Source organism: Phoca vitulina, unplaced genomic scaffold, assembly GCF_004348235.1.
Source record: "Phoca vitulina isolate PV1807 unplaced genomic scaffold, GSC_HSeal_1.0 scaffold33, whole genome shotgun sequence".
Lineage (NCBI taxonomy): Eukaryota > Metazoa > Chordata > Mammalia > Carnivora > Phocidae > Phoca > Phoca vitulina.
The window spans coordinates 7,737,058-7,765,057 of NW_022589736.1; the positions used below are offsets into that span (position 1 = coordinate 7,737,058).

The following is a 28,000-nucleotide window of genomic DNA, read 5'->3' on the forward strand; positions in this document are numbered from 1 at the left end:
AGACTTAAAAATAAAATCTTTAGGGGGGAGAAAAAAGCAGATGAACTCACCCAGGATGTGTGAGAATGCTAACAACTCAATAACAAAAAGACGATCCAGTTAAAAAATGGGCAAATAACTTGAATAGACACTCCTCCAAAGACATAGGGATGGCCAGCAAGCACACGAAAAGATGTTCCACATGGTTAGTCATGAGGGAATGCAAGGCAGAACCACGGGGTACCACTTCACACCCACTAGATGGCTACCATCTTAAAAAAAAAAAAAAGAAGGCAGGTGTTAGTGAGGATTGCAGAAACTGGAAGCCTCGTACATCGCCGGTAGGAATGTGAAATGGTGTGGCCGCTGTGGAAAACAGCTTGAGGGCTCCTCAAAAAGTTACACGGAATTACCCTATGACCCAACAACTCCACTCCCGGGTGTGTAGCCCAGAACTGCAAGCAGGGACTCTAACAGATGTTTGGACACCATGTTTCTGGCAGTGTTACTCACAGTAGCCCAAAGGTTGACAACCCAGATGTCTATCAGTAGATGAATGGATAAACAAAGCGCGGTCTATACATACAGTGAGATATTCAGCCAGAAAAGGAAAGAAGGACTGATACGTGCTGAGGCTTAACGCTAAGCCAAAGACGTCCTGCACAGAAGGCCACATCTTGTGTGATTCCATTTGTATGAAATCTCCAGAATAGGTAAATCCACAAAACAGAAAGCAGGTGGGTGGTTGCAGGCCCCGGGGGGAGTGGAACGAGGAGCACCTGCTCAAACAGGTTTTATTCCGGGCCGAGGAACAGGTTTTGGAGCGGGGAGTGGTGGTGTCTGCACAGTGATGGGCATGCACGGAATGCCGCTGCGTTGTTCACTTCGGAATGGTGAATTTTGCAATGTGAGATTCACCCCTGTCAGAACCAAAACAGCCTCTGAAGTGGTGCGTAAGCTCCAGAAAGCATGTGACGAGGCTGCCCAGGAGAGGAGGGTGACCGAGCGCAGGGTGGCTCAGGACAGCCTCTCTGGGGAAGGGACTTGCTCTGGGGGTCGGTTTCCTCCGAGTGGCCGTGCGCAGGGGCCGAGTTCTTGTTTCCTCCTCCTTTGCACGGAGGCTGGTGTTTCTCACCATAAAATCGGGTCTCCAGGCAGGGTTGGACCCTGCGTCTCGGCTGTGTCTGCTACAGCCATTCTTGGTGTTTGTTACTCTCGTGGGGAGGCTGGGACAAAGGACTATTATCAAGGGCCTGCGTGTTCCCTGCCCGGTCACCGTGGCCCCGCGCAGCATCCCCGGAGGCCAGCAACAAAGCCGCCCTTGTGGTGTGGACGAAGCAGTTACAAAGTACATTTTCCCTTGGGGAGAACTGCTGAGCTGTCAGGCAGGAACATCTCTTTCCATTTCACAGAGCACCTTGTTCTGTGCCAAGGGGTCACGGGCAACAGCGTCTGCTCAGGTCTAGGCTGCGCCCTGCAGAGTCGGGGAACGGTGCAGGGGGCAAGGGGCCACGGGTCACTCTAGGCCTCACTGTTAGCTTTACCAAGGGTTCAGGCCCGGAGGCCTCGTCCCCAGCTTCCCTGGAAATCCCTGGTGACTGACAGAGAATCAGACAGAAGCTGATGGAACGTGCAGAGCCCGGGATTATGGGCACGCATTCCCTGGAAGTCGTCACTCCGCTGCTGCCGGCTCGGCAGGCCAGGAGGCAGTGTCCATTCTCCTCCCTGGGTTTGGGGGCCCCCATTGTGATGCCCCACCCAGACCTTTCCTGGCTTCTCTTCTCTGATACCATCCCACCCATTCTGTGTTTCATTCTTTCCAAGTCCTTCTGACACAAATTCAAAGTACTGTTTGGAGGGCCACCTGGGTGGCTCAGTCGTTAAGCGTCTGCCTTCAGCTCAGGTCATGATCCCGGGGTCCTGGGATCGAGCCCCGCATCGGAGGTCCCTGCTCAGCGGGGAGTCTGCTTCTCCCTCTCCCTCTGCCCTCTCCCCTGCTTGTGCGTGCGCCCTCTCTGACAAATAAATAAATAAAATCTAGAAAAAAACACCCCAAACTACTGTTCGGAGGTTTTGTTCTGGCCAGACCCTAGCGGGTGTTTATCATATGCTGGTTCCTTAGTCCTTGTGATCACCACGTAAAGTGGTTATTACTAAGTTCATTGTATACATAAGGAGATAGACTCCAGGAAGACTGGGATTTGGCCAAGGTAAACAGCTAGTTAGCGGTGGGAGAGGATTCAAACTTTAAATTTAATGTTCTATAAACTGATCCCTCCCTAATAAACCAGTGCTTGGAGACATTATCCCTCCCAAGTGACATCATATCTCGACAGACTAAAAATAAGAGGTTTCACGGTAGTACTGGTATATTTGTAGAGAGATGGGAGGTATTTGGATATATATTTTTTCAGGGGAGGGTCTTTCTATAACCCCCAAACTGCCACATGTGACTGCCTCGTCTACGTTTACCAGAGGCTGCTGTTGACGGGTTTACTTAGCACTCGCTCAATCGTGGTATTCACGCCTTGAACTGACATACAGGTGACTCTGACGTACCGGCACCTCCTTAACTTATACGCCGGAGAACGGAATCAAGAGCAAGGCTCGCCTGAGGTCACAGGCGAGCTGGAATGCTCTTCACAACTCGATTCAAGTCTCTGTCCTCCGAAGCCCCCAGACCCCACCCCACCCACCCGAGCTGCCTCTTTCGTGCTCTTCCCTCCACTAGACTCTGGCGTATTGAGCGGGGCTCTGTGTGAGTAATCGTCTCATCCAGTGCTCTTTCAGTGGGGGGCAGGGGGACAAAAAGGAAGAGAGTGGGGAGGGGAGGAAGGAAGCAATAGAAGTTTCCAGGTTTACAACTCAGTATAAAAAGACAAGCCAGTTAAAAGATGGGCCAAGGACTTGAACAGACATTTCTCGAAGCAAGACATACAAATGGCCAACAAGCACGTGAGAGGATGCTCAACATCAGGAGTCATCAGGGAAACGCAAGTCAAAACCATGAGCTACCACTTCACACCCACTAGGATGGCCAGAACTGGAAAGACAGACAATACCAAGTGTTGGCGAGGACGTGGAGAGATCAGAACCCTTGTACACCGTGGGTGGGAGAGTAGACAGCCCCTCAAACGATGAAACTTACCCATTTGGCTTACTTATACAGGGGCTTGTCATACGCCCTAGAAACTCCACTCCCACTCTGCGCCCAAGAGAAATGGGAACAACACGTCCAAACAAAAACTTGTAAAAGAATGTTCACAGCAGCATTAAGCTGTGTCACAGGCGAAAACAACCCAGATGTCCATCAGCTGATGCATGAACAGACTCTGGTCTCTGCACGCGGCAGTGTTGTTTGGCCATAGGAAGGGACGGAATTCTGACACATGCTACCATATGGATGAACTGTGAGCACATTGTGCCGAATGAAAGAAGCCCAAAGACCCCGTGTTCTAGGATTCCGTGGTGTCTGTGGGTCCACAGGGGCTGTTGTGGGAGTCGGAGTGGGGCATGGGGTTTCCTTGTGATGATGAAGATGCTCCAGAGTGCACTGTGGTGGTGACGGCCCATCACCGCGAATATTCTAGAAACAACTGAACTGCACGATTGCCCTGTATGACATGTGAATTATACATAAACTGTTTTTTTCCTCAAAGTTTCCAGAAGGCACCGTACCCCCTTCTGCAGTTCCTCTTTGTTCATATTAAACTTAATGACTTGAGTTTTGGCTTTTAAATACCTGATATAGATTTTTAAATTCCTCATAAGCATTTTATTTTTTATTTTATTTATTATTTTTTATTATTATTATTTTTTAAAGATTTTATTTATTTATTTGACAGAGAGAGACAACGAGAGTGGGAACACAAGCAGGGAGAGTGGGAGAGGGAGAAGCAGGCTTCCCGCCGAGCAGGGAGCCCGATGCGGGGCTCGATCCCAGGACCCCGGGATGATGACCTGAGCTGAAGGCAGACGCTTAACGACTGAGCCACCCAGGCGCCCCCCTCGTAAGCATTTTAATAAATACATAGCTTTTAACAGCCATTTTCGAGGTTTCTAAATACATAAACCATTTAATTTCTTAATGTAAGGCACATGTTCTCTCCCAAAAGCATAAAATACTATCCTCTACCAGGAATTTCAGGCCTCCGCTTTGTCCTCCTCATAGCCCAGGTCCCCGACTCCATCTGTAGAGTTAGTGTCAAGGAGGAAGGACGTGTTTGTGGCCTCTCTTGCGGGGCAGCAGCGGCGGGGAGAGTCTGCAGGAAATCACAGTCCACTTCCTGCCTGGCCCCGGAGAAATGGAGAGAGCAGCGGGGTCAGATCACAGCTCAACGCTGTCCCAAATGCACGCGAATAAGGTCAGACCCGGGAGAGGCGTAAAGGAGTCCACCCTTGAGAAAAGCATCTGACAAAAATGAGAGCCTTTTGATTTTTAGGAAGATATTTACAGTTTGTACAAAGAGATCTACTTAAATTCAGCTGTAGATGACCAAGCAGCTGGAGAGTCTCACAAGTGACATTTTGGCCTGGCACGTGCTTGTCTTGTCACAAGACCAGCCACGCCTGCTCCTGGCGTCTGGCAGGACCTAGCCCTTGGTAGGAGCGATTCAGAGAAGAGTTCCTGGTTCAACGAACAATGATTCAAACGTGTGTGCAGGGCCTGGCTGGCTCAGTCGGTAGAGCATCAGACCCTTGATCTTAGGGTCGTGAGTTTGAGCCCCATAAAGGGCTGTGGAGCCTACTTAAAAAAATAAACAAATAAAATTAGTTTCATCATTAAAAAAAGAAACACGTGTGTGTGTGCAGATGCGCACAGGCAGGGAAACTACACAAAAAAGTGAAAGTCGTGAATTTGTATAACGAGAGCACGATTACATCAAATCCCCTAAAACTGTCTTTCAGTATGATTATGATGTTGTTAAGTAAGATGTGGGTTAAAATATTCACCTGCAATTATACCCACTCCGTGGAATCCTATGTAGCAGTTAAAAAGTATAAAGCATGTCTATAAAGTACTAGCACGGAGGGATGTCCAAGACACTGTTAGGGGGTAAAAGAAAGTAAATTCCAAAAAGAAAGTATTAATAAATAAATAAAGTATTAAAGGATGATCATATTTTTTTGTAGTGCCCTCCCCCTATATGTGTTTGGTTGTATACAGATAATCTAGAGAGCTGTCCACTAAGCCATTAACTCTGGTTGTTTCTGGGAAGAAGGCTAATAGGAACTTTCACCTTCTGTGTTCATGTTTTTATATTACTTGCATTATTTATATGTACATATTTCTACTTTAATAAACATCTGAAACCTATTTTTAGGCATTTCTTCCTTTTTATGTTTTCCTACACTTGATCATATATTAACTTTGGAGTTAGCAATTTAAAAAAAATGTAAGTCATCCTTAGCTACCCTCAATTTTTTTTTTTTTGTAATTTCATTTTGAAAAGTCTAATTTTTGCAACTTGGGTTCAAGCTGAGGCTTGCACACACCCGTTTTCAAACCAGCACCGTATTTAGCTTTTCAAACGCTCTTTCTCACGATGCAATGAGCCGCTCTTCTATCAAACGGCTCCTCCTTCCTCCCTCAGTGACAAGTGAAATCACCCAGCTATTTTCAACTGCAGTCATGATTTTCTTCCCATAACCTGTCTTCTCCGTCTTCTGTTTTTCCTGTTTATTGGAGGGGTAGTTGTGCGAATTGTCCAGCTGTACCTGGCCACTAGGAAGAACAGTGACCAACTCCAGAGGGGATGATAACACAAGGGGAGCTGGACTTAGTTGCTGACCTCTATTAAGAGTTACCACGGGAAATGCTCTCAATGTTTTTTTTTTTTTTTAAAGCCAACTATAGTGAGTCTTTGGTTGTTCTAGGAGCCCCTCAATTTTGAGGCCTGGAGTTGTGTTATCTATGTGGGGCACCCCAGAGGGTGCCACGCACTTCGGGAGGTCTGCTCCTCCCTCCTGGGAGACAGAGCAAACAGGATGTGACGGTCATTTCTCTCTCAGGGAACACCCTTTCAAATATTTGCTCTAAGTCATAAACCTCATCTTACTTTTGTCAAAGGTATTTTTTGAGCCTCTCTATAGAACGAGGTGTTTCATTTATCACATAGCCTTGAACATACTACTTGCCAATCTGCTGGGGGGTGGGGGGGACAGTCTCTACTGTGATTTGCCCTGTGAAAATGTGTCCAGACTAGAGAAGGGAATCTTGTTACTCGCTGGAAAGAACTTGTACAGAAGAACAGGTTTGAGATGTTTTATGGGTGAACCATTTTGAAGGACACGATCTGCTTGTGAAGTGCACCTCCTCATCTTTGGGTTAAGAGGACAGGGGGAATTGTTGTGTATCCTTAAGAGCTGGGAGAACATTTGATTTCAGCCCCTGTCCCATCTTTGGACACTGGCAGATGGGCGAGGCCACCACCATAAACCAGCCAAGGCTGCCGCAACAGGTCACAAAGCCGGGATGTCTGGGAAACTCATGTTGGTCATGACTTCTCTCTTCCTGAGCTCACGCTGCCGTGTCTCTCGGAAAACTATTTGTAAAGATAAATGAACCCAAGTGGTACAGATGCTAAGCACGGGAGATTCCGCTTCATGATCTCAGGCTCCGTCGCTGGGTCATTGGAAGTTCAGCCTCCTAAGTTCCCTGGACATGGCAAAATGAAACCAAAGTTGAAAACCAAAAAGCAAAGCTGGGGGAAAACGTGGTCAGGCCGTTTCATTGTCAGTCGTCATTAGCAACCCACTCTTGGTGGAGACTAATGTCTGAATCGCTGGGCAGAGTGAGTGGGGCCTGTGAGGGGGACTCAGCCAGGCCACACGGTCAGGCGCGGCGAGGAATCAGAACATCTCGCAGGCTCTTCGCCAGATTCCACGCAGGCAGCGTGAATGCTGGGAGCGGGAACCTGGCGGTCCAGCCGATCCCAGCCAGCACCCGGCTCTGATACCTGAGGGGGAAAGCAGCCAAGTCTCCCGACGGCCTGAAGAAAGGAACACATGCAGCCTGACCCCTTCGCGTGGAAACGCCCGGGGGACAGCGTGGACACTGGTGAGCACTGTGCCCTGGTTACTGAGAGCGCACGGCGCTGGCTGGATTTTGAGACACTTGGCTGTGTGAGCTTGGCCGAGTTATTCAACGTGACTGAACCTCGACTCGATTGGATGGTTTCTTAGATTTAATAATTCAAGATATGAAAAACTTCGATGCTACTGTTCTGTGTTGCTATTGGGAAACCAGCACCATGCGGCAAGCCACGGAGATACTGTTAACGGGTTGCAAACAAAGTAATAATGCTATAGTACCAACTCTTCCCTCAGTACCTCCTGCACCCGGGCGGCATGCCTGGACAGCACCGCTGCAAGGGACGTACTGGGTGGCCTTTTTACAAGTGAGAAGATTCTGGAACGCGGTGCCAAGTCTCATGGATGGAGGAAGGCGGGGCTGTGATTTGAACAGAACCGCGTCCCTTCCATTGGCGCTTGGCTTGGTGGCAACGAGCTCGGGGCACACGGGAAAAGGACCTTTCCTGGCCCTCCTCGTGTCTGGGTGGAGCCACCCGTCTGGTTTTGCTACTGGAAAGAGGCCAGCGTTGACGCGGGCCATTTGCAAGCCTGCCCACAGAAGAGCCACGTGACTTGTCAGGCTGCCCCTGCCCAGTTTGTGAGACCACAAACAAAGGACTCCAGGAGGTGGCACCGCCGCTTAGGGGAAAACTGCCCCGGGGGTGGGGGTGGGGGTGGGCAGACGTTCCATCAACGAGAAACATACCTTTTTTCTGTTAAGCTTCTGAGATTTTGAGGTTATTTCAGTGATGGTTGAGATGCTGGGCTCCAAATTCAGCTCACTTCATTTTTTTTCTGTGTTCAGCTAACAAATCAAGTTCAACAAAATGAATTAAAGGACATATTGTGTGCTTGGTTCGGCGGCACATATAATAAAGGACATATTGTTTTCCCCCTTTAAAGAAAGAGGCCAAGTTTATACATGAATTAGCATTTCATTTAGGATTGCCAAACTCTGCACATGAAAACACAGATGCCCAGTTAAATCCGAATTTCAAATAAACAACAAATACCATTTTTAGTATGAGTGCGCTCTGTGTAATACTTGGGACATACTTATACTGAACAATAATTCATTTATCTGAAATTCAAATTTACCTGCATCATACCTGGCACCCCGAATCTCATTCTATCACATCCTTGCTGTGGACCCTGCTCAGAAAGCTTTTCCCCATCACCTCCACAAACCAACATTACTCCCACCTTCCAGTCCCAGCTCGAATGCTGCTGATTCCTGGAAACAGCCTCCCACGGTCTGTCCTGTGTAGCCCCTGAGCAGCTCTGGCCACACACACGCCCGCCGTGCGGGTATCTAACAAGGCTTGCTTTTTTTTTTTTTTTTAAGATTTATTTATTGGGATGTCTGCGTGGCTCAATCGGTTAAGCTTCTGCCTTCAGCCCAGGTCATGATCCCAGGGTCCTGGGATCGAGCCCTGCATCGGGCTCCTTGCTCAGCAGGGAGCCTGCTTCTCCCTCTGCCTGCCGCTCCCCCTGCTAGTGTTCTCTCTCTCTCTCACAAATAAATAAAATCTTTAAGAAAAAAAAAAGATTTATTTATTTATTTTGAGAGAGAGAGAGAGAGAGAGGAAGAGAGAGTGCACCCACGTATGAGTTGGGGGGAGGGGCAGAGGGAGAGAGAGAATCTCAAGCCGACTCCCCGATGAGCGTGGAGCCTAATGCAGGGCTTCATCCCATGAACATGAGATCATGTCCTGAGCCAAAGTCAAAAGTCGGACGCTTAGCTGAATGCATCCCCCAGGTGCCCCAAGGGTTGCTCTTCCTTCAGATTTTAGATTCTTGAGGGTGGAGATAGTTTGTTTGTCTAGCCCTCGCCCTACCATGTGTTCATTGAACACATATTTACAGAGGGCCCATACCACAGCACGCACAAGACAGGCTGGGTTGTTGACCCTGCGGGTTTCACAGTCTTGCAGGAAAGACAGGCATTACTCAAACAGTCCCAGTTATGAGAAGGAATATCGCCAAGTGTAGAGACCCCAACTGTCCGCCAACTTCAATTCTGCTCTAGCGCTCATGTAGCTGAGCCGTGGCGCATGGGGCGTGAATGGAAATGACACACGAGCCATCTTAAAAAAGGTGCATTTCCTCCCTTCGTCCTTGTCCCCTTCACAGGCTGTGAGCTGGCCTGGACCCCACAGGAGGGCCGCATGCTCGGGATGGCAGAAGCACCAGGAGGGGGGATCCGGGTCACCGACACTGTGAGTCTGAACTGACCTGACTCACCTGAGCTTGGTTTTGCCCAGGCTCTACCTAGGAGAGAAATAAGCTTGTGTTCCTGCTGCTGTAATCTGGGGCTTCGCTTCACTTGGAGAGTTTATATCCTAACTGGTGTAGACAACATATGGGGTGTGAATAGAGTACAAAGGAAGGTCTGAGAGGGAGCAATTACGTGTGAAAGTCTCTCGAATGACCTTTCCCATTGTGTGTGTGTGTACCTGCATCAGGTCAGGGACGTGGGGGTTGTGAAAACACAGCATCCACACCAACAGTGCAGACGTCCATCTTTCTTTGCGTTTGCAGTGTTTTCTCTACTTGCAGAGCGGTTTCTGTCAGCGAGGTCAGCCGGGGAGGGAAGGCTGTGAGACCCGCGGCTCTGAGCCCAGGGGACAGCGCAGCCCCTAGGCTGAAATTGGCGCCAAGGCCTTCCATGTCCATCTGAACCATAGTTGATTGTGGATTTTCAGGAAACGGGGAAAAATAAAGCCCGCGCTTGCCGTAGGCCGCGCAGATGGACGCTCTAGAACTCTGGGGGTTGTTCCCATGCGGCCGCACATTGCCGAGGAAGCAGCAACGCCTCGCATCCCAGCTGTGCCCCCTCTGCCAATCACCCAGTGAACCTCCGGGTGTGTTCGGGAGAGAAGTTGGGTTTTAGACATCACTTCTGCAATGTAGTTGCTTGTTTCATTCTTCTTTCACTTACAAACATACAGCCCACATTTCATTGTTACTATCTGAATTTTGTGTGAAGCTACCTAACATAAAAAGGACTCTTACAAATCAACAAGACAGACAAAACAACAGACAAAAGATAGTGCAAGAGACTGATTTCATATATGGCCCCTATCAAAGCCTGTCTGTATCGTGCACGGGTTGGTGGCCTCTCACACTCATGCTGCGCTCGGCCGCCTGGGTGGTTTGGCTAATGCACTGAGTCCTCCTCTCTCCTCTCTTGGATCCCGGCCACTGTCAGGAACATAAGCCCGGGCTTGCCTGAGAGGAAGAGTCACATTAAAGCAGAGCCAATCCACCCGACACCAGCCTGCTGGCGCGACCTGGCCGCTGACCCCAGACACGGGAGTGAGCCCAGCTAGCAGCTGAGTTCAGCCAGGATCAGCAAAACCACCCAATGACCTGTGGAAAAATTTTTTTTTTTTTTACTTGAGAGAGAGAGAGAAATAGAGCACATGCGAGCCAGGAGGTGAGGAGGGGAGAGGGAGAGACAGAATTCCAAGCAGACCCCCCCACTGAGTGCAGCACAGAGCCCGACATGGGGCTGGATCTCATGACCCTGAGATCAGAACCTGAGCTGAAACCAAGAGTCGGATGCTTAACTGACTGAGCCACCCAGGCGCCCCACCTGCAGATTCTTGAGAAATAATTAACAGTTGTTGCTTTAAGCCATGAAGCCCAATGTGGCGCTCGAATTCATGACCCCGAGATCATGACCTGAGCCGAGATCAAGAGTCGGGTGCTTAACTGGCTGAGCCACCCAGGCGCCCCTTGAGGTAGTTTGTTCCTAGGTAATAGCTAACTAATACAGATAAAAAATACAAAAGGTCAATAAGCAAATCTAAAAATGTTTGATCTGACCCATAATTAAAGAAACACAAACCTGAAACAATGAGATATTAAACCAGGTTAGTAGAAATCAGGTGTGGTAACACAGCTTTGCTGATGGTGTGTTAGAATCCGGCACTTTCGTGTATAGTAGATTCTGGAAGATATTTTGGCAAAATGAATCATGGAACACTACATCAAAAACTAATAATGTAATGTATTGTGATTAACATAACATAATAAAATAAAATTAAAAAAAAAAACAAGTGTAATGGGCATGTGGCACTCAAGGCCCATCCCAACCCCCTTTGTATGTGACTTCATGCATCACAGAAGCAGGAAGTTATAAACTACGTCCCTGAGCTCCAGTAGAGCCAGATTTCTCGATGTGAGTTGGATTCTGCTAATTGCTTGAGTTTGAGGAGGAACCGGCGCTCCTGGGGGTGAACTGTCATCCGTGATTGTTTTCCATGGAGACATCCCGCCTGCAACCAAGACAGCATGCCTCTGGAGCTGGAAGGCGAGGGGCAGCGGCCCAGCCAGCAAGGATTCACCTGACGAAAAAGGCAGCACTTCTTCTCGAGGCCCAGGTCTGCAGGACAGCTCTGGAAGTCATTGCTCCACATTCGACCGAAACCTGTCTTTGAGCCATTGCAACGATTCTGCACACCAGCCCACACCCTGCAGTAAATCTCTACTTACTTACGCTGGCTGGAACGCATGGTGTGCTCGGTACCTGCTACAGCCAGCGACACACAACATTTACAACATGTCCCTTGATCCACATCTAGGAATTTATCCTCCAGTTACACACAGAAGGACACAGAGATCCGTGTTCATTGTGCCGCTGTTTATAACGAGGATTCTCAAAAACCCAGGGTGCATCCTGAATGTCTATGGACAAATCATGGAACATCTGAACGATGCGGTGAGAGAAAGAAGGAGGTCTGCAAGGACGAATGAGAAACACTGTCCAGGGTGCGTTGGTACGTTACGAAAGTTGCACAAGACTAAGTATTACAGGATCCTCTTAGGTAATCAGAACCCCTCGGTGTCTGCCTCTGGTTGGAAAGCCCCCAACAGCGGTAACTTCAGGCCAGTGAACAGACTGGGGAGGGGATTTTTATTTGCAATTGTCTGAATTCTTTTTCACCAGGAGGAGGATTATTACACTTATCATAAAAACTCATTAAAAATTAAATAAGATGCATTAGTGTTACATCGTATAAGCTTATTTCAAATCCACAAACAATTCCTTGAAGGTGCGACATGGGCCAGGCACTGGGCACGGTGCTTCTGGGGTGTATGAGCGAGAAATATGCCAGGGCTGACTTCAGCAGGCTCGACCAGCACACACGCAGCTCCCACACACGGCAAACACGTGATTGATGCTAGAAAGTGCAGAGCAGAGGGGCACCTGGGTGGCTCAGTCGTTAAAAATCTGCCTTCGGCTCAGGTCATGATCCCAGGGTCCTGGGGTCCAGCCCCGCATCGGGCTCCCTGCTCCGAGGGAAGCCTGCTTCTCCCTCTCCCATTCCCCGTGCTTGTGTTCCTTCTCTCACTGTCTCTCTGTCAAACAAATAAATAAAATCTTAAAAAAAAAAAAAAGAAAGTGCAGAGCAGAGACGGGGAGGAGAAATGGGAATCTGGAAGAGGCCTGGAAGGACGGATTGCTCCAGGAGCTCGCGTCGAAGCCTCTGGCCTTTGAGGACCACGGATGTTTCCTGTTCATCGTGGGCCTCGCGTGTGCTAAGTGTTACATGCGGAGACTTGGTTAAAGTTTCCAACGACTCCATGAAGTCGGCGTGTTATCGCCTCATTTTGCGGATGAAGGAATGAGTTTGGAGATGCTCAGAAGCTAGGCTAAGGCGTGGCAGGTGTGCGGGCCCTTAACCACCGCGTGCAGAGCCAGGGATGGGGGGTCTTCTCTCTGAGGGCAGGAGGAATCCGAGGGCAGGCAGGTGCTGGGTATTGACTTAGGTTTGAGGCATAAACCACGTACTAGATATTGTGCTGAATAATCCTTTGCTCCACTTACCCCATCTTTTTTTTTTTGTAAGATTTCATTTATTTATTTGTCAGAGAGAGGAGAGAACACAAGCAGGGGAGCAGCAGGGAGAGGGAGAAGCAGGCTCCCCGCTGAGCAGGGAGCCCGACATGGGACTCGATCCCAGGACCCTGGGATCATGACCCGAGCTGAAGGCAGACACTTCACTGACTGAGCGGCCCAGGCGCCCCCACTTATCCGATCTTGAGGAAACCTAACTTTGTGCCTACTCTGCACCTGAACCCGAGCAGCTGCCCATGGCTGGAGAGGCAGGACGATGAGCCTCAGCCGATGTCCTCCTGCATTTCCCCGGGGCCGGGGGCTCTCACACTGCTGGTCAGACTGGCAGCGTCCACATCAGCGCCCCCAAGCCTGTCAGGGGTGCAAACCCAGACCTCACATCTCCCGTCCAACTCCCCACTGGACCAGGCAATTTGTGCCCAACAAGCATCCAAGCCCAAACTCCCGACCTTCCTCCTCAGCCTGCCCCCTCCTCTGTCTTTCTTGGCCCAGTACCTGGTGATTCTACCCTTCCATCTGCTCAGGCCCAAAGAATGGACTTTCCCTGTTTCTCTCCCATTTGTCATCTAAGTCACCAGGAAGCGCTGCTGATCTCCCTGGACACAGAACCTACACCTTCTCACCCGGGAGCTGTGGGCCAGTGCATGTCACTGTCACACCTCATGTGAGTTACCGTAATGTCCCCTCACCAGGTTCTTGCCTCCACCCGACATTCTGAATGAGCCTGGTCCAACTCATGGCAGATTTCATCACTCCGCTGCTCATACCCTCCTGTGGTTTCCTCCTTCTTGCCCAGAGTACAATGGCCCCAAAGGGCCTGGATGCCTGGCTCACGGATGCCGGCCACAGTCGCTCCCCACCCTCCCTGCACGCGGAGGGCACGTGGCCTCACAGACTTGTGCAGCTGCAGCCCCCACCCCTGGAGTCTTTGGTCAGAGGTCCCCCACGCGGCCCCTGACACTTCCTGCCCCTTCTCTGCTTTATTTTCCCCCCTGGAACTCCCCACTACCTGACACTTCATATCCGTAACTAGTTTCCAGTGTTGGTCTGTCTCCCCAGCTACAACGTGTCTCGGAGATTCCAGGATGAATTTCCCAGGTCCCACGGTGAGTATCCGAATCCATCCGAATCCAGGAAGCCTGATTCTCGCCCGTCCTGGAAACCAAGCTCTGCTGCATCCACCCCGTGAAAACACCTGAACAGTAACCCCTGTGCAGGACGGGGTAGGACGGGTATCTCCACATGTGGCTTTGGTGACTGGGGCGCCCCTCATGCTCGAGTCCGTGGGGCCCTTCAGGGACGGGGCAGGAGGAGATGAGCGAGCACCAGAGGTGGGCGGCTCATCACGTGGTCCCTCCCCAGGGCTCTTCTCAGGGACGGTCATTGGAACTAAGACTCTGGAAGGGCTGTGACGGGCCTCCATCACGCACACCCAGCAAGTCCTTCCCGCCACAGCTGGGCCCTCACTTCTGCCTCGTCCCTTCCCAGTAAGAACCACATCACCCTCTAAGTGGGCGCTGACGTCCTCCACACCCTCACTGGCTCAGGAAAGCAGTTCCCCCAACTGTAAGTTAATATTTACATACGCATTCTACCAACCCCACACCCACCAAATACTGATGTTACATGAGACACACACACGGTTGCACCGGAAACTTCCTCCTTGTCATCCTGTCTTCCTTCTTGTGTGCACCTGATCCTGATCCTGGTGTTCCGCCCCCTGGGGCTTTCAGGCTCCCTTCCGCCTCCTTCCCCACTACCCACAGAGCCCGGCTCCACCAACGAGCCTTCATCTCTCCCCCGAACTCGGCCCTTATCAGAGGCTGAAACACTGGGGTCTCACCCTTTCTGAGAAAACCTATGCTGTTAAACGGTCTTCCTACCTTTCCTTTCTTTTCACCACTCAGCATCTCCAGGAGCGCAGGCCCACTCGGACCCAGCAGGCCCCTGTTGGCTCTGTCTCCCAGTCCCATGAGGCCCTGACCTGGGATCAGACCTGAGCCTTTTTCAGTTCTGATGCCCCTGCCTTTGCCTTCTGTCGAGTCCAAGGGCTTTACTGATGTCCCAGGTCTTCTCTTAACACAGCAAAACGAAAATGAGAATGTCAGAAAATAAATACGGACAGCAACTCTGAGAAGCATTAGATAGTGAACAAAAGTGTGCAAAGTTTTGCAGAGTGTTAGGATATGCTTCCGACCTAAAGTTAGGGTAGACTGTGTGCACGACGTCACCTCCAGCATATACACTTAAAGGCCAGGAGGAAATAAGGGTGGTTATTTCTGGGTAGTGGGAAATAGGCAATTTCTGTTTCTCCTTCACTATTTTGTACTTTTGGTGAGCCTTGCAAGCTGGCGGGACCCCACGGCCAGCTCTCGGGTCTGCCCCCTGCTGGCGGCCACCAGCAGCGAGTGGGGGAATCACATCCCACGCCCGCCCCTCCGAATCCTGAGCTCTCTTCATGGAGTTCTCCGTTTTTTGGCCTGACTTGTGTAATTTCTTCTCTGTTTTGAGAGTTCCTTTTTATTTTGTCTTGTGAATATTTTCTTGCATATTTTTTCCCAGTAATATACGTTAGGCTGTAACTATTTTCAAATGATTGCAATTCTTACTTATTTCTATCTCCTTCCAGAGGCTTCTGCCCCGATCGGTCTTAGGAACAGACCCTCACTGTGGGTCGGGGCGCTTGCAGGACCAGCCAACAGCCCTTGTGGAGGCAGGCGGGGAAACACGTCCGCGGTCAGCACCCCAGTCACCTCGGTGAGAACTCTGGGATAGCCGCACGGGGGACAGCGTTGAGGAGGGCGGGCCCAGGGGGCAGAGGGCACAGTCTGGAAGCTGACGCCACCATGGTCTGGATGATGGCTGGAGGGCTTGAACCCAGGAGTCATAGATTCCCAGCTTCCAGCTTGAGAGACTGTGAACTGCAGGGACATCAACATGGCGGCCAACCGGGTACATATGTAAGCAGCTTACAGAAAAAGTCGGTTTGGGATAAACTGAGTGTGGGATGGCCTAGAACGGACAAGGGTTACAGGGGTGCAGCATCCCCTGTGGGGGGTGGGATCCAGAACAGATGAGATGGCCAAGGAGCACACGCGAAGCTAGCCGACACAAGCGGGGGGTGGGGGGCACACCAGCTTTTCAGGACAGGCCCTAAAACAGGTGCTCACGACGGACACAGACACGGACAAGTCAGAAACACCCAGGAGTGCGTTATCAGCTGTGATGAGGAACGGGCTTCCGGAAGGCAGGAGGGATTTGGACCAACAGTCACACCACTGAAATGAAAGGATCAGTAACATGAGGGCTACACATATATTGCTCGATCTGTCAGCTAGCAAGGCCCTGGTTTCCCTGCAGGGCAGCAGTGAGGGGCCGGCGTCTGTGAGTTGGGGGGGCTGGCTGCAGAAGTCTGGGAGAGAAAGGGTGCCCGACGTGGAGTCGTAACGAGGGGGACGCAGAGAGACCGTGTGGGTAAGGCACTCAGCACCACGTCCAGGACACAGTACATGTTCAAGAACTACGAATCACCATTCACTCATCGACCACATAATAATTTAAACGCCGCTTCATGTCAGGCACCATCTGGGTCGTGTAGACAGCGAGTGAACAAGGGAGACAAAGTCCCACCCCGGAGCTCATGCTCCAGTCGGGAGACATACAGGACTCACAATGTGTGGCGTATCGGGGTGGTAAGTGCTAACAAGGAGAAAGCAAGAAAGGGGCAGGAGGCCTGAAATGCTGGAGGAGGGGATGCAGTTTTAGATCAGGTGGCCTGGTGGGGCCTCCCTGGAAGGTGACTCAAGCACCCATGATTAGGAAGTGAGGGCACGACTCTCTCCTAGCGCGGTGACCCCAGGGGCAGACTGTTCCTGGACTGTCTGCCGCCTTTGCCACAATTAACACCACTGGCATCCACACTCTGGTCCCTGGTCCTCGAGAAGCTTCAGCAGCCACGGGTCTACACCACAGAACGGAGACGGGAGTGCACGGGGAGCAAAAGCGTGGCCTCATGCACCCCAGTCGCTGCTGGTTTGTGGGGCAGACGTGCAGCTGGAGACGTGCAGGGACCCCTCGTGGAGCCGCTGCGATCAGAAGCTGCACCGCGTGTGTGCACAGGGAAGGCGGCTGGCGCCACACCCACCCTTCTGTCCCCCCGCAGGTAATAGGACCATCTTCAGACCCAAAGGGCAGAGACATGGGGGGGACCTCTGAAGCAGCGGGAACTGAAGCTCGAACCAGCGCAGATCACACGGGGTGCCACTTAGAGGTCACGAGACAGATGATACCAGCAGGTGTTGGCTGTCGGACTAGGAACCAGCCCGTGCCATCTGGGATGATAAAGAACTGGAAAGTCTTGCTCCTTCCCTGACCCAGCATGATGCTCAGGCCGGACAGACATGCAGTATGTCCTTACTGGGTCACGACCAGCACGAGGATCAAGTCTGGCTTGTGACGGATGCACGTGATTTCCTAAGAATGACCTGGACTAATTATTCTTTGTGACCCAGAGAAAATGATCTTCATCACCTCCCCCCAAAAGGAAAAAGGAAAAGAATCTAAATGCCTGAGGAAGCAGCCTCCCTTCAATCTATTTAAACTGCTACAGAATTTTTGGAGTTACGATGTCAAGAGTCTTCAACACTCACAGGCTCCAGTGGGCAGGGGTTTGGGACAGGAAATAGGGCATGCGTTTTAAGAACAAACTTCATTCTTTGACTGAGGCAGTAGAAAAGTTTGGAAAATATCTTAGCTGCATTTTTAGGTGTGTTTATTATCTGAAGAAAGCCAACACAGAACCATCAAGTAAAAATAACCTCAAGATTAAAACGTTATGGCTTAACTAGCAGCGCTTAGAATGTACAAATATTTCCATTATTTTCTCTCAAATATGTGTAGGCAGCTCCTTCCTGGCTACAAAACCAAAGTGAAACCACTGTAATGACCAAGAAGAAGCGAGGAAGGAAGGAAGTGGCAGGCCGGTTATGTTTACGGCTCTTGTACCGTTAACATCATCGTCATTGCCATCCCTCATAAAACACCTGACATATTTACGTGAACACGTACTCTGGGTTACATTCACGTGGGTCACGTGCTTCTCTAAGGGCTCCAGACACTGGCTTCATGAACATCCCCTAATTCCACTTGAAGGGCAGAAAAAGCGGAATCCGGGTCCTGGAAAGACTCCACGTGTAGGTCACAGGGCTCGGGAGGTGGCGTCCTCACAGCCCTCTGGCTGGGGACCCCAACGACAGCAGTGGCAGGACGTGGTCACCGTGCCTGTCCTTGCTCAGAAGCACCCTCAGGACTCGGGGTGGCGGTCAAAGCACTGAAGGACGTCTGCACTGCGAGCGAGCTGCTGAGCCAGGGCGCCCGAGACGTCCGGGGAGTCGCTTAGCCCGGACCGCAGGAGGAGCTCGACACAGGCCGCGTGCTGGCCAGCGCAGGCCAGGTGCAGGGCTGCGTGGAGACAGAAGCCACATGGACTTGGAGCAGGACGCCGCAGCGATGCCCATCTGGCGAGCAGCTACAACCCAAAACAAAACTCCTTCCACTACGCAGATTTTATATTTCCACGATTCCTCTCTGTGCCCTTGCCTCTATGGGATCACAGTATTTTCCCTTTTAACCTGACGGGGTTGGAAATGGTTTTAAAAACATCAACCAATTAGAGAATATAAGAGATTTTTGTCTAAAGCCACGAAGCAAGTTCATGAACAGGCGACTTTAAATGGCACAGAAACCATTTTAAAAGTTTTGTGAATTCTCCGTGTCAGTAAAAATATCGCCACGAATAAGAATGACGTGATGAACAGAAAAATGGACACATCCTCCCCTTTGAGAACTAGAGCTCAAGGTTCCTGGTGCTGCGAGCCCTAGGATCCTGCGTTCTGCAGACTAAGCCTCGTGTCCATGGACTTAGTGATGGTCCTGTGCAGCCTCGGAGGGAGCTTCTAAGCATCAGAGAGAGGCTTGCCAGGTGGCCGTGGTGCACAGAATGTTCACAGGATAGCTTATTCTAACCTGAGTCTAAAGAATTAGCTCTCGGGGCACCTGGGTGGCTCAGTCGGTTAAGCATCTGCCTTCAGCTCAGGTCATGATCCCAGGGTCCTGGGATCGAGCCCTGCATTGGGCTCCCCGCTCAGTGGGGAATCTGCTTCCAATTCTCTCTCTCCCTCTGCATCCACCCCCCCACCTAAAATAAATAAACAAATCTTAGAAAAAAATTATAGTGACTCTAGTTTTCAAATGCACTCCAAAGAGAGACGACCTAGGGGGACTCTGAACTGAGGCGGCCGGCAGCGTGGTGGATTTAGCAAGTGTTCTCAGGAGCACACAGTGCCGTGCTGCGAAGTAGAACAGCAGGGACCAGCGGCAGGCCCTGCCATTGCCGTGGGAACAGAGACATTGCCAGAGCTTTGCAAATATGTTGTTTCAAAGACGGGTTGCTGAGCTACTACTAGAGGAATAGTCTAAAACCAGTGTTTTTAACATCAAAGTCCGTGTATTGTTTACATCGATTACTAGTCATTCCCTAGGCGCGAGGGACACGAAGCCATACCTGATCGGTTTCTTTCATCTTTGGAATTGATGTCGGCACCCAAGGATAGGAGCACCCGGACTGTGCTCACGTGTCCTTCCTGAGGGTTGAAATACACTTGTTATCCCGTGACGAGGAAATAAACAAGCCTTTAAACACAAACTAATACATGTTACGTACTTTTTCTAAAAAACTCAGCTGCTAAAATGGAATTTTCACATCTAGAGGGAGACTCACACAGCTCTCAGGTTGGAATGTAAGCTGTCAAATCCAGATTTTGGTGACATTTCGTTATTAAAATACAGAGGATCTACTCTGTAGGCCAAATTACCGACTACTGCTGTTGGGAGCATGCATCCTGATTCACACGGAACATGTGCTTCCAGAATCTCTCCCAGCAAACATGCTGTTTGCTGGAATTTCAGAGAGAAGATAAACAGGGAGTCTGCGACCTGTCCTGGACGTTTGTCACAGCATGCATCACAGCACGTGTCACCGATTACAAGCACCTGACAGGACTCCTGTCCAGCTGGCCAGGCCTCGAGTACCCAGGGAGACAGGGAATCATGGCTGCAAATCCCTTCCATCCCCTCCGCGGCCTCCGCCAGGCTCGGGGCACCCTCGTCTCTCCACTGCCTTCCTGGGGGATAGGAGAGTGCCGTTCACAGGGAAATAATTATTCCTGCTGCTGCTGGAAAAGCCAGTCGGGGCAGGTAGCCAGTGAGGCTGAAGATAACCCGCAAAACACGCCTAACAGTTGAGACCGGGCGTGTAAGCAGTGAGCCTCCACTGCAGAAATATTCCCTTCTGGATTCTAGTGTAAGGACAGAGCAGCAGGACTTTACATGGGGGATTCTTAGGGCTGCAAACGACATTATTCCTGAAAACGGAACAAGGGCAGGTGCGAACGAAAGCCTGGACATCACACGGAGGGAAGGCTTTCCCGGAGAGACAAACCTTAGCGGCGAAATGCAGCGGCGTCAGGCGGCTGGGTGCTGCCCTGGAGTTCACGTCGGCACCCAGCTTGGACACCAGGAAGCGGAGGGCCTCGTCCTGCCCGGTGACGGCCGCCCTGTGGATGGCCTGTGCGCCCAGGGCGTCCCGCGCCGCCCAGCAAGCCTGGTGGGCAGGGGAGGGGAGGCCACATGTGAGGAGCAGGGACCTCCTGGTGGATCCCCAAGGCCTCTCTGGCCAAACACAGGCCAGACCCCACGCTCTGGCCCCTGGCGCCCTCGGTGGGCAGCCTGCGCTCACTCCTGCGGTCCAGCCACTTACTGGATCCTCCTCTAACTGCTCCCTGCTCATCACACACGTGAGCCTCGCAGGGGCCCCAGACAAGGACGTCTGCCTCCCGCTCGCCCACCGTGACACTGAGCCCACATCAGAGGTGCTCCGTGGTCTGAGACTCATGGGAAGAACCGTTTCTATACCTCATGCTGTTCGAGCAGCAGCTGGGCCACATCGATGTGGCCGCACTGAACCGCGTCCATGAAGGGTGTGCAGCCACACCTGTCCGCGCAGTCGGCTCCATACTGGCACCTGCCGCCCGAACCCAAAGCGGCAGGTCAGACAGGGGTCCCTGCCGCACGTGCACGCACACACACACACACGCTGTGGAGACCGGAGCGCGGTCCCTGTCCCCCAAACTCAGCCCCTCCTCGGACTTCCTCACCCCGTTTACAGGCATCGTCTTCCCCTCATGACCAGCCTGTTACCAAAATCTCAATTCTGGGTCCACTTCTCCCGCCGTGGCTCCTGCCTTGCTAACCATTCTCACAGCCACCGGACCACCCTGGGTATGGCCACTCCTGCTTGAAACCTTTACCTCCCAACCACAAAGGAAAATCTAAACCCTCATGACCCTGGGGTCAGGATAATGTGGCGTCTACTCATCTCCCCAGGCTCCTCGGGGCCACCCACGTCCTTCCTGGTCCTCCTCCTCCTCCCACCTCCTTCCCAGTCCTGCTTTTCCCAACTGTCCTACCTTCATCTCAATCCTGCCTTTTTCTTTTCCTACCTACTCCGCTGTCCTATCCTTTCTATTCCTACCTGTCCTTTTTCTTAATTCAGCCTCCAATGTGACCTCCTTCCATTCCTACCTTCTTCACAGTTACCTGTCCTACCGTCTCCCTGGTTCTCCTCTCAGTCCCGACTCCAAATGGACCTACCTTCTTCTGTTCCTACCTTCTCTATGATCCTATCTGTCCTTTCTTCTTGGTCCTGCCTCCTACCTGACCTACCTTCTTCCATTCCTACCTCTCCTCTCTTCTTCTGTTCTTACCTTCAGGGTCCTATCCGACCTACCTTCTTGGCCCCCCTTCCCACCTTTTCTACCTTCGTTATGGTCCTATCTGTCCTACCCTCTTCTTGCTCATTATCTTCTCCTCCAGTTGCCCAGCTTTTTGCTGCCTCTGCATTTGCTGATCCCCTCTGCTTGGAACACTGGTTCTCCCTCCTTCACTTCAGATTACAGCTTCGACATGACCTCACAGAGGCCCCTCTTCTCTCCTCCATCCACAGGAGGACCTTTGCTCCCTCACAGCACTGCATTAAGTCCTGGTCTCTTCTCACTATTCAGTATCTGCTCTGGTAATCTCTTCCACTCTCGTGAATTCAGTCATCAGTTCTATGTTGATGATGCCCACGTTTGTTTCTCAGCTCACACCCCTCCTATAGGTTTCAGATCTGTGTCTGTAGCTGGCCACTCGACATCTCTGCTTGGGCGCCTCAGAGATGCATGCAACTCAATGTGTCCGAAAGTGAAATTATCATCTTCCTGGCGAACCTGCTCCTCCTCCAGGGCTCTCTGTCCCAGTAAATGGCATCAGCACCATCACCAGTTGCTCAGCGAGAAACCTGTCATCCTGACATCTCCTCCCTCATTCCCTTCATCAAATTATTCACCTGGATCTATTGATCCCACTTAAGTATCTCCATGTCTTTCTCTTCACCCCTACAGTCAGGGTCTTAGTCCAGCTACCATTATTTCTCTCCTGTTGAACTGCAACGGCCTCCCAACATTCACGGCCCCCACTCCTGCTTCTCTATTTTCCTACCAGAGGATTTCTGAAAAATGCAAATTTCTTATTACTGTCCACCCGGCACTCTGCTTAAAACCCTTCAATGGCATCGCATACACTTAGAATAAAATCTGAAGTCCTCACATAGTCCTCTGTCCTCCCTAAGTCTGGCCTTCCTCATCATGCACTATTCTCCCTGTCACTCCTGGGGTGTGACTCCAGCACACACTGAACTTTCAGTTTACTAAAGCACCATGCTTTCTCTTGGCTCTGAGCATTCACGGGGATTGTTACCTCTGTCTGGAATGTGGCCCACCTCCCACTTTTAGCCTCCTTCGGATCATAGCTTGAATATCCCGGGGGCCAAGATTCCTCACTCCCAGGCAAGGTGGGTCTTCCTGGCATATGTTCCTGGAGGGATCCTGCGATTCCTTGTACTCCTCGGACTCACAGGATGTGAACAGTGAATCTTGTCTGCCAGTGTGTGAGTTCCATGGGGAGGACCCCTGTCGGCTGGCTTCTCTTGCAGCCCGTGCACATGGTATAGTGCTAAGTGAGTGCTGAGGCACTGAGTATATGAATACTTGCAAAATGAGCAGATGCATCGGTGATTTTTTTTTTCTCATGTTACTTAGCGATTTTTGTTTTATATTCTTTGAGTTATGTCCATTGTTCATCTCTCTTTGGGTACGTTAGTTTCTTTCTGAGCAATTTTTCTGAGCTTTTCCTATAGCATCGATATTAACTGTCACAATTAGGGAACCCTTCCCCCCATTTGCTGTTTTGTTCTTACCTCTGGAGAAGGACCTTCACTGCGTCTAAACAGCCATGCATTGCTGGAAGAAGAGAGTTGAGAGTCAGAGCTTTTTAGTGCAGGTATAAAACTCTTCTTTCCTCCTCTCTCTGCCCCATCCTTTTAGCTAGGACTTACGGGAAGCAGTCATTAAATCAGGGACACTGTTACCATCCTAGAAAAATAAAAATTTAGCTGGGTAAGTGGTAACGATGATGTTTTCACTTAACAGGCACTTAGCCAACACTCGATTTTCTTGTTTTTTTGAGCACTTCCATGGTAAATTCTCAGTCCTAAACTTTCTCCTCACTTTTGTGCTGCAAATCCTTAGGGCCAGTCAGTTTTTGCCCAGGAAATGTAAAACATATTAATAATGATCCATGACAAAATAAGAAGGAATGTAATTCTCCTACTAAAGAGAACGACACTCAATAATAAAGATTTCAACTATCTGTTCTCCACTCTTTTCTGTGAACGGCTAGGTGCTGATTGTTTCTAGGGGAACTAGTCAAATAATTCATAGCAGAGAAAAGTTTTTCTACTCACTTGTAAAGATTTAAAAAGAGGGCGCCTGGGTGGCTCAGTTGGTTAAGTGACTGCCTTCAGCTCAGGTCATGATCCTGGAGTCCCGGGATCGAGTCCCATGTCGGGCTCCCTGCTCGGTGAGGAGTCTGCTTCTCCCTCTGACCCTTTCCCCTCTCATGCTCTCTCTCACTCTCTCTCTCTCCAATAAATAAATAAAATCTTTAAAAAAAAAAAAAAAAGATTTAAAAAGAATTCCTTGGTCCCTAACTGCTCTCTGTAGCTGTAATAATTCTATGCATATTTCCTAAACTATATCATGTCACAGGTATTGATGTTTTGAGAAACTAAGGCCCGTATTTTATTTATTTATTTATTTATTTATTTAAAGATTTTATTTATTTGACAGACAGAGACACAGTGAGAGAGGGAACACAAGCAGGGGGAGTGGGAAAGGGAGAAGCAGGCTTCCCGCCGAGCAGGGAGCCCGATGCGGGGCTCGATCCCAGGACCCTGGGATCATGACCTGAGCCGAAGGCAGACGCTTAACGACTGAGCCACCCAGGCGCCCCAAGGCCCTGTATTTTAATTCAATGTACTATCCAGAAGGCTAAAGATCATTTTTTAAATTTCTTGATCCGGACTCTTGAGGTCTTTAATATCCGTGTTGTCTTACACCACAGCACTTTTTGCTTTTCACTAATTTAAAATAATCTATGAATAGATAGATAATTCAGATTTAAGGATAATTACTCATTGTATCCCACATATTTATTGACATTATCACTAGATAAGTCAAAGACACTCAGGCCCAGGGACCTTCATTACAAGTTCCTATATTTATTTAAATGGATTAGCACTGTGGTTAAGTATTGCTGAGGATATTCGGAAATATTGTCTCTTTTCCTCCTTTGGGTAACAATGACAACGTAAACCCGATCCTGAAAATAGCCACACCCAGTTGTTCTGTGCTCAGTGTGTGTCAAGCACTGCAACAGGGGATTTATATACATCCCGTTCCTTAAACTCTATAGCAACCTTGTGATATGGGCATCATTACCATCATTATTTTGCTGATGAGGAAATTTGCTTAAGAGGCTAAGTCCCTTGCCCAAGGTCAAAGACAGTGAAGAACAGAATGAGCTTTCCAACAAACTGGGGAGGACAGGACAGATACGAATATGAGAAAAAAGAACATATTATGTGCCAAGTTCTATTAGCTGTAGGAACAAACTATATGCTGAAATACCCCAAAGCTGCTCTTATTCCTGGCCCTCTAGTTTCCAAACCCCTCCAGCTCTGTGGGTGCCCCTAACTAGAAGGCGTTCTACAGGGCCCGGTGGGCGGGCTGCACATCCGTGCCTGCGTCTCTGCAGAGCTCCCAGCCATACCTGCCGTGTGCAGAGGAGTTCTCCCGATTTTGCTCTCTGTCTTCCAGGCGGTTGGGCAAACAGTGAGCAAGTACTGGAGGATCAGAGGGTCACCCTCTCGGCTGGCAATGTGGAGACTATTCCAGCCGTCTTTGTTCTTCAGAAGTGGGTTGGCACCATGTTCTACAAGGTCCTGGATCACCTCCAGATTCTTCCTTGTGCAGGCCATCATCAAAGGAGTCCTAAGGCCAATCAGGACAAACTGTCAGACGGAAGGGCAGCTGAGACATTAGAAGTGAGCAGCCGGGTCTTCAGAAAAGCACATGCCCTTGGCAGAGATGGAAAACCTAGAGGACTCAAGGGTCTGGGAAGCAGGAAAACAGCATTGACTGGCAACTTCTTTGCCCGCTGTGAGACTGGGAGAAATAAGAAAGGGAAAGTGATTAGGATGTAGGCGTGCCTGCCTGCAGGAGGGGAATACTGAGGAGGCAAACCTGCTTCTGGACAAGTTTAGACTATGGGACCAAACTGAGACAGAGTTAATCAAAACCATAGACAGTTTGTCTTGAATAATGTATTTTTAAAAAGATTTTCTTTATTTATTTGAGAGAAAGAGAGAGCACAAGCAGGGGGGAGTGGCAGAAGGACAGGGAGAAGCAGGTTCCCCACTAAGCAGGGAGCCCGACATGGGGCTCGATCCCAGGACCTCAGGATCACGACCTGAGCCGAAGGCAGATGCTTAACCAACTGAGCCACCCAGGCGCCCATGTCTTGAATAATATTTGTGTAAGAGATACTCTGCTGGACTTATCCCATTCACTTCAATCAGTAATCATTTATGAATTAAATTGTGCTATAAAAGGGCTAAAAAAGAACATTTGACACAGTGCCTACCCATTAGGAGCATACATTGGTGACATAAACGGAACAGTGTGATTACAGTAAGTTTCTGAACTGACTTGTGTCCACAATTATGGGAATAAACTACATTAATATCAAGGGAGGTGGCTCTATCCTTTCTCTTCTCATAAATGATCTTGGATGAGCGATTTCAGTTCCATGAGCTTCTGGTTTGTCATCTGCAAAACGAGAGAGACATAACCCTTGGAAAGCAAGGGCAGGTCTTATTTACCTCCTGATTCCTAGGGTTAGGACCCATGTCTGGCACACAGCGGGAGCTCACTATACCTAGGAGACCTCTAAGGCCGCATCTAGGATCTATCTTCTAAGATTGCTATGATATTAATTAATTACCAACACTTTTGGGGGGGGGGGATGTAGCAATGAGAGTGAATGAGAAATTACAGAGGGAGAAACCCAGATAAATGAAGGCTGGAACTTTCCAGAAGGACTTCACAGAGGGAATAAATCTTGAGCAAGGCAGGATGATTGGAAAAGCAGGGAAGGTATTGCAGAAAGCCAGAAAGGTGAGAATGGGCAAAAATTTCTCACTGCAACTACACGTCTCACATACAAACTCAAATGAACTTTGCCTCTTTAATGGATTTTTGGGGAAAGGCCAGTTCCCTATCCACAGAATTGTTCTGAGGCATGTATGAGGTCATATGTCTGTTGGAATGGTCTTTAGACCAGTTCACCAGCAGCAGAAGAAAATCAGTCTTGTGCTAAGTCATAGCCAAAGTGCAGCCCTCAAAACATAACCATGCTGACTCCCTCATCCCAGCAGGCAAGATGCACTTTATTTAACTATAAGTCTATCTGTTGTGGTTCATATTTATATCAGATCAGAAATCACTTGCAGGCAGGAACTTCATTATGTTATGAATCTTGGGATGTTCATCACCACATAGTGAGTACTCGAAACAGTGTCTGTCTGACAAAATGCAATTGGTTTGTGTGATGGTACTTCGGAGTATCTCGTCTGTGGAGGTGCTCACGCAAGGCTATTCATGTGATAAAATCACATAAAGCACCACACACACTGAAGTGTCTGTGTAACTGGTGAAATCTGATTAAGTACATCGACCGTAGTAGCAGTGTCAATTTCTTAGTCTTGGTATTGCACTATAGCTGTGTAAGATGGGAACTTTGGGGGAGTCTGGGGGAAGGGCGCACGGGGCTTCCCTGAACATTTCTTTGCAACCTTCTGTGAACCTCTATTCCAAAATAACAAATTAAAACAATGCTACTGGTGAAGTAATCATTTAGCTAGGCGAGGCTCAAGCTATAGGTAGTACAGACAATTCATTGTTTGATCGTATTCCATACTGTTTCATAAAGGGAAAGGGGTTTGGAACAGAGGACTGGAACAGTTTAATCCCGTAAGAGTACCCCACTGTTCACAGAGGGTAATCTGTCCTCCAGGGGGAGTCTCAGAAGCTATGGTGTCGAGGCGAAAAAGTACACGGGAATCCATAACTCTGCGGAGAAGTTGGGGGGGGTGGTCTTTCGGGAACCCCAGCCACCTACCAGTCGGCTTTCTTCAGGCAGTCGACCGCGGCTCCTCTGCCCAGCAGGTAGCGCACGCAGTCCCGGTGGCCCTGCGAGGCAGCCTCGTGCAGAGGCCGCTTGTAGTCTCGGTTGGCGGCCTCGATGTCCATGTCCCAGGTCTCGACCAGATAGGCCAGCACGTCCCGATGCCCGAGGCGGGCGGCGCAGTGCAGGAGGGTGTCCCCGGCGGGCCCCGGGCAGCCCGCGCGCCCGGCTCTCCGCAGCTCCTCCCGCAGGGCGCACAGCTGGCCTTCCTGCACCAGCCGGTAGAGCCGCCGCGGGTCCCCCGGCGCTGCCATGGCCGCGGGCGCCGGTGGGGGAGGAGGGGGCGTGCGGGCCCCCAGCCCTGACCCCCGCGGCCTCCGGGACGCCCGGACCTCCGCT

The 28,000-nt window shown here is 50.2% G+C and overlaps 1 protein-coding gene across 6 annotated transcripts; it reads right to left on the reverse strand.

The window, feature by feature from the left end:
- Positions 1 to 4,715: 4,715 nt before the first annotated feature.
- ANKRD16 (ankyrin repeat domain 16) lies at positions 4,716 to 27,998 on the reverse strand. 6 transcript variants are annotated; one of them, XR_004301969.1, is made up of 9 exons: positions 27,596 to 27,998; positions 25,187 to 25,407; positions 23,274 to 23,316; positions 20,891 to 20,999; positions 20,418 to 20,579; positions 19,482 to 19,560; positions 10,907 to 11,336; positions 7,760 to 7,858; positions 4,716 to 6,637 (listed from the first exon to the last, which is right to left on the reverse strand). XR_004301969.1 is itself a non-coding variant. In XM_032425895.1 (7 exons), the coding sequence occupies exons 1-7, from the start codon at positions 27,913 to 27,915 to the stop codon at positions 7,833 to 7,835; spliced, it is 960 nt and encodes a 319-aa protein (XP_032281786.1). In that variant the 5' UTR covers positions 27,916 to 27,998; the 3' UTR covers positions 7,650 to 7,832. The 6 variants fall into 6 exon arrangements, 4 of the variants coding, with proteins under 4 accessions (XP_032281786.1, XP_032281785.1, XP_032281784.1 ...); XR_004301970.1 differs by lacking the exon at positions 10,907 to 11,336; XM_032425895.1 differs by lacking the exons at positions 4,716 to 6,637; positions 10,907 to 11,336 and having other exon boundaries at positions 7,650 to 7,858.
- Between the last annotated feature and the right edge of the window lie 2 nt (positions 27,999 to 28,000).

What these genes read in the sequence shown, in the direction of transcription:
- ANKRD16 (XM_032425892.1), bottom strand. Translation starts at nt 27,915, where the DNA reads ATGGCAGCGCCGGGGGACCCGCGGCGGCTCTACCGGCTGGTGCAGGAA. An exon ending in TGCCTGAAGAAAGCCGACTG is followed by an intron (nt 25,408 to 27,595) that starts GTAGGTGGCTGG and finishes GATTGGCCTTAG; the next exon opens with GACTCCTTTGATGATGGCCT. An exon ending in TGCTGCTCGAACAGCATGAG is followed by an intron (nt 20,580 to 20,890) that starts GTATAGAAACGG and finishes CCTGCCCACCAG; the next exon opens with GCTTGCTGGGCGGCGCGGGA.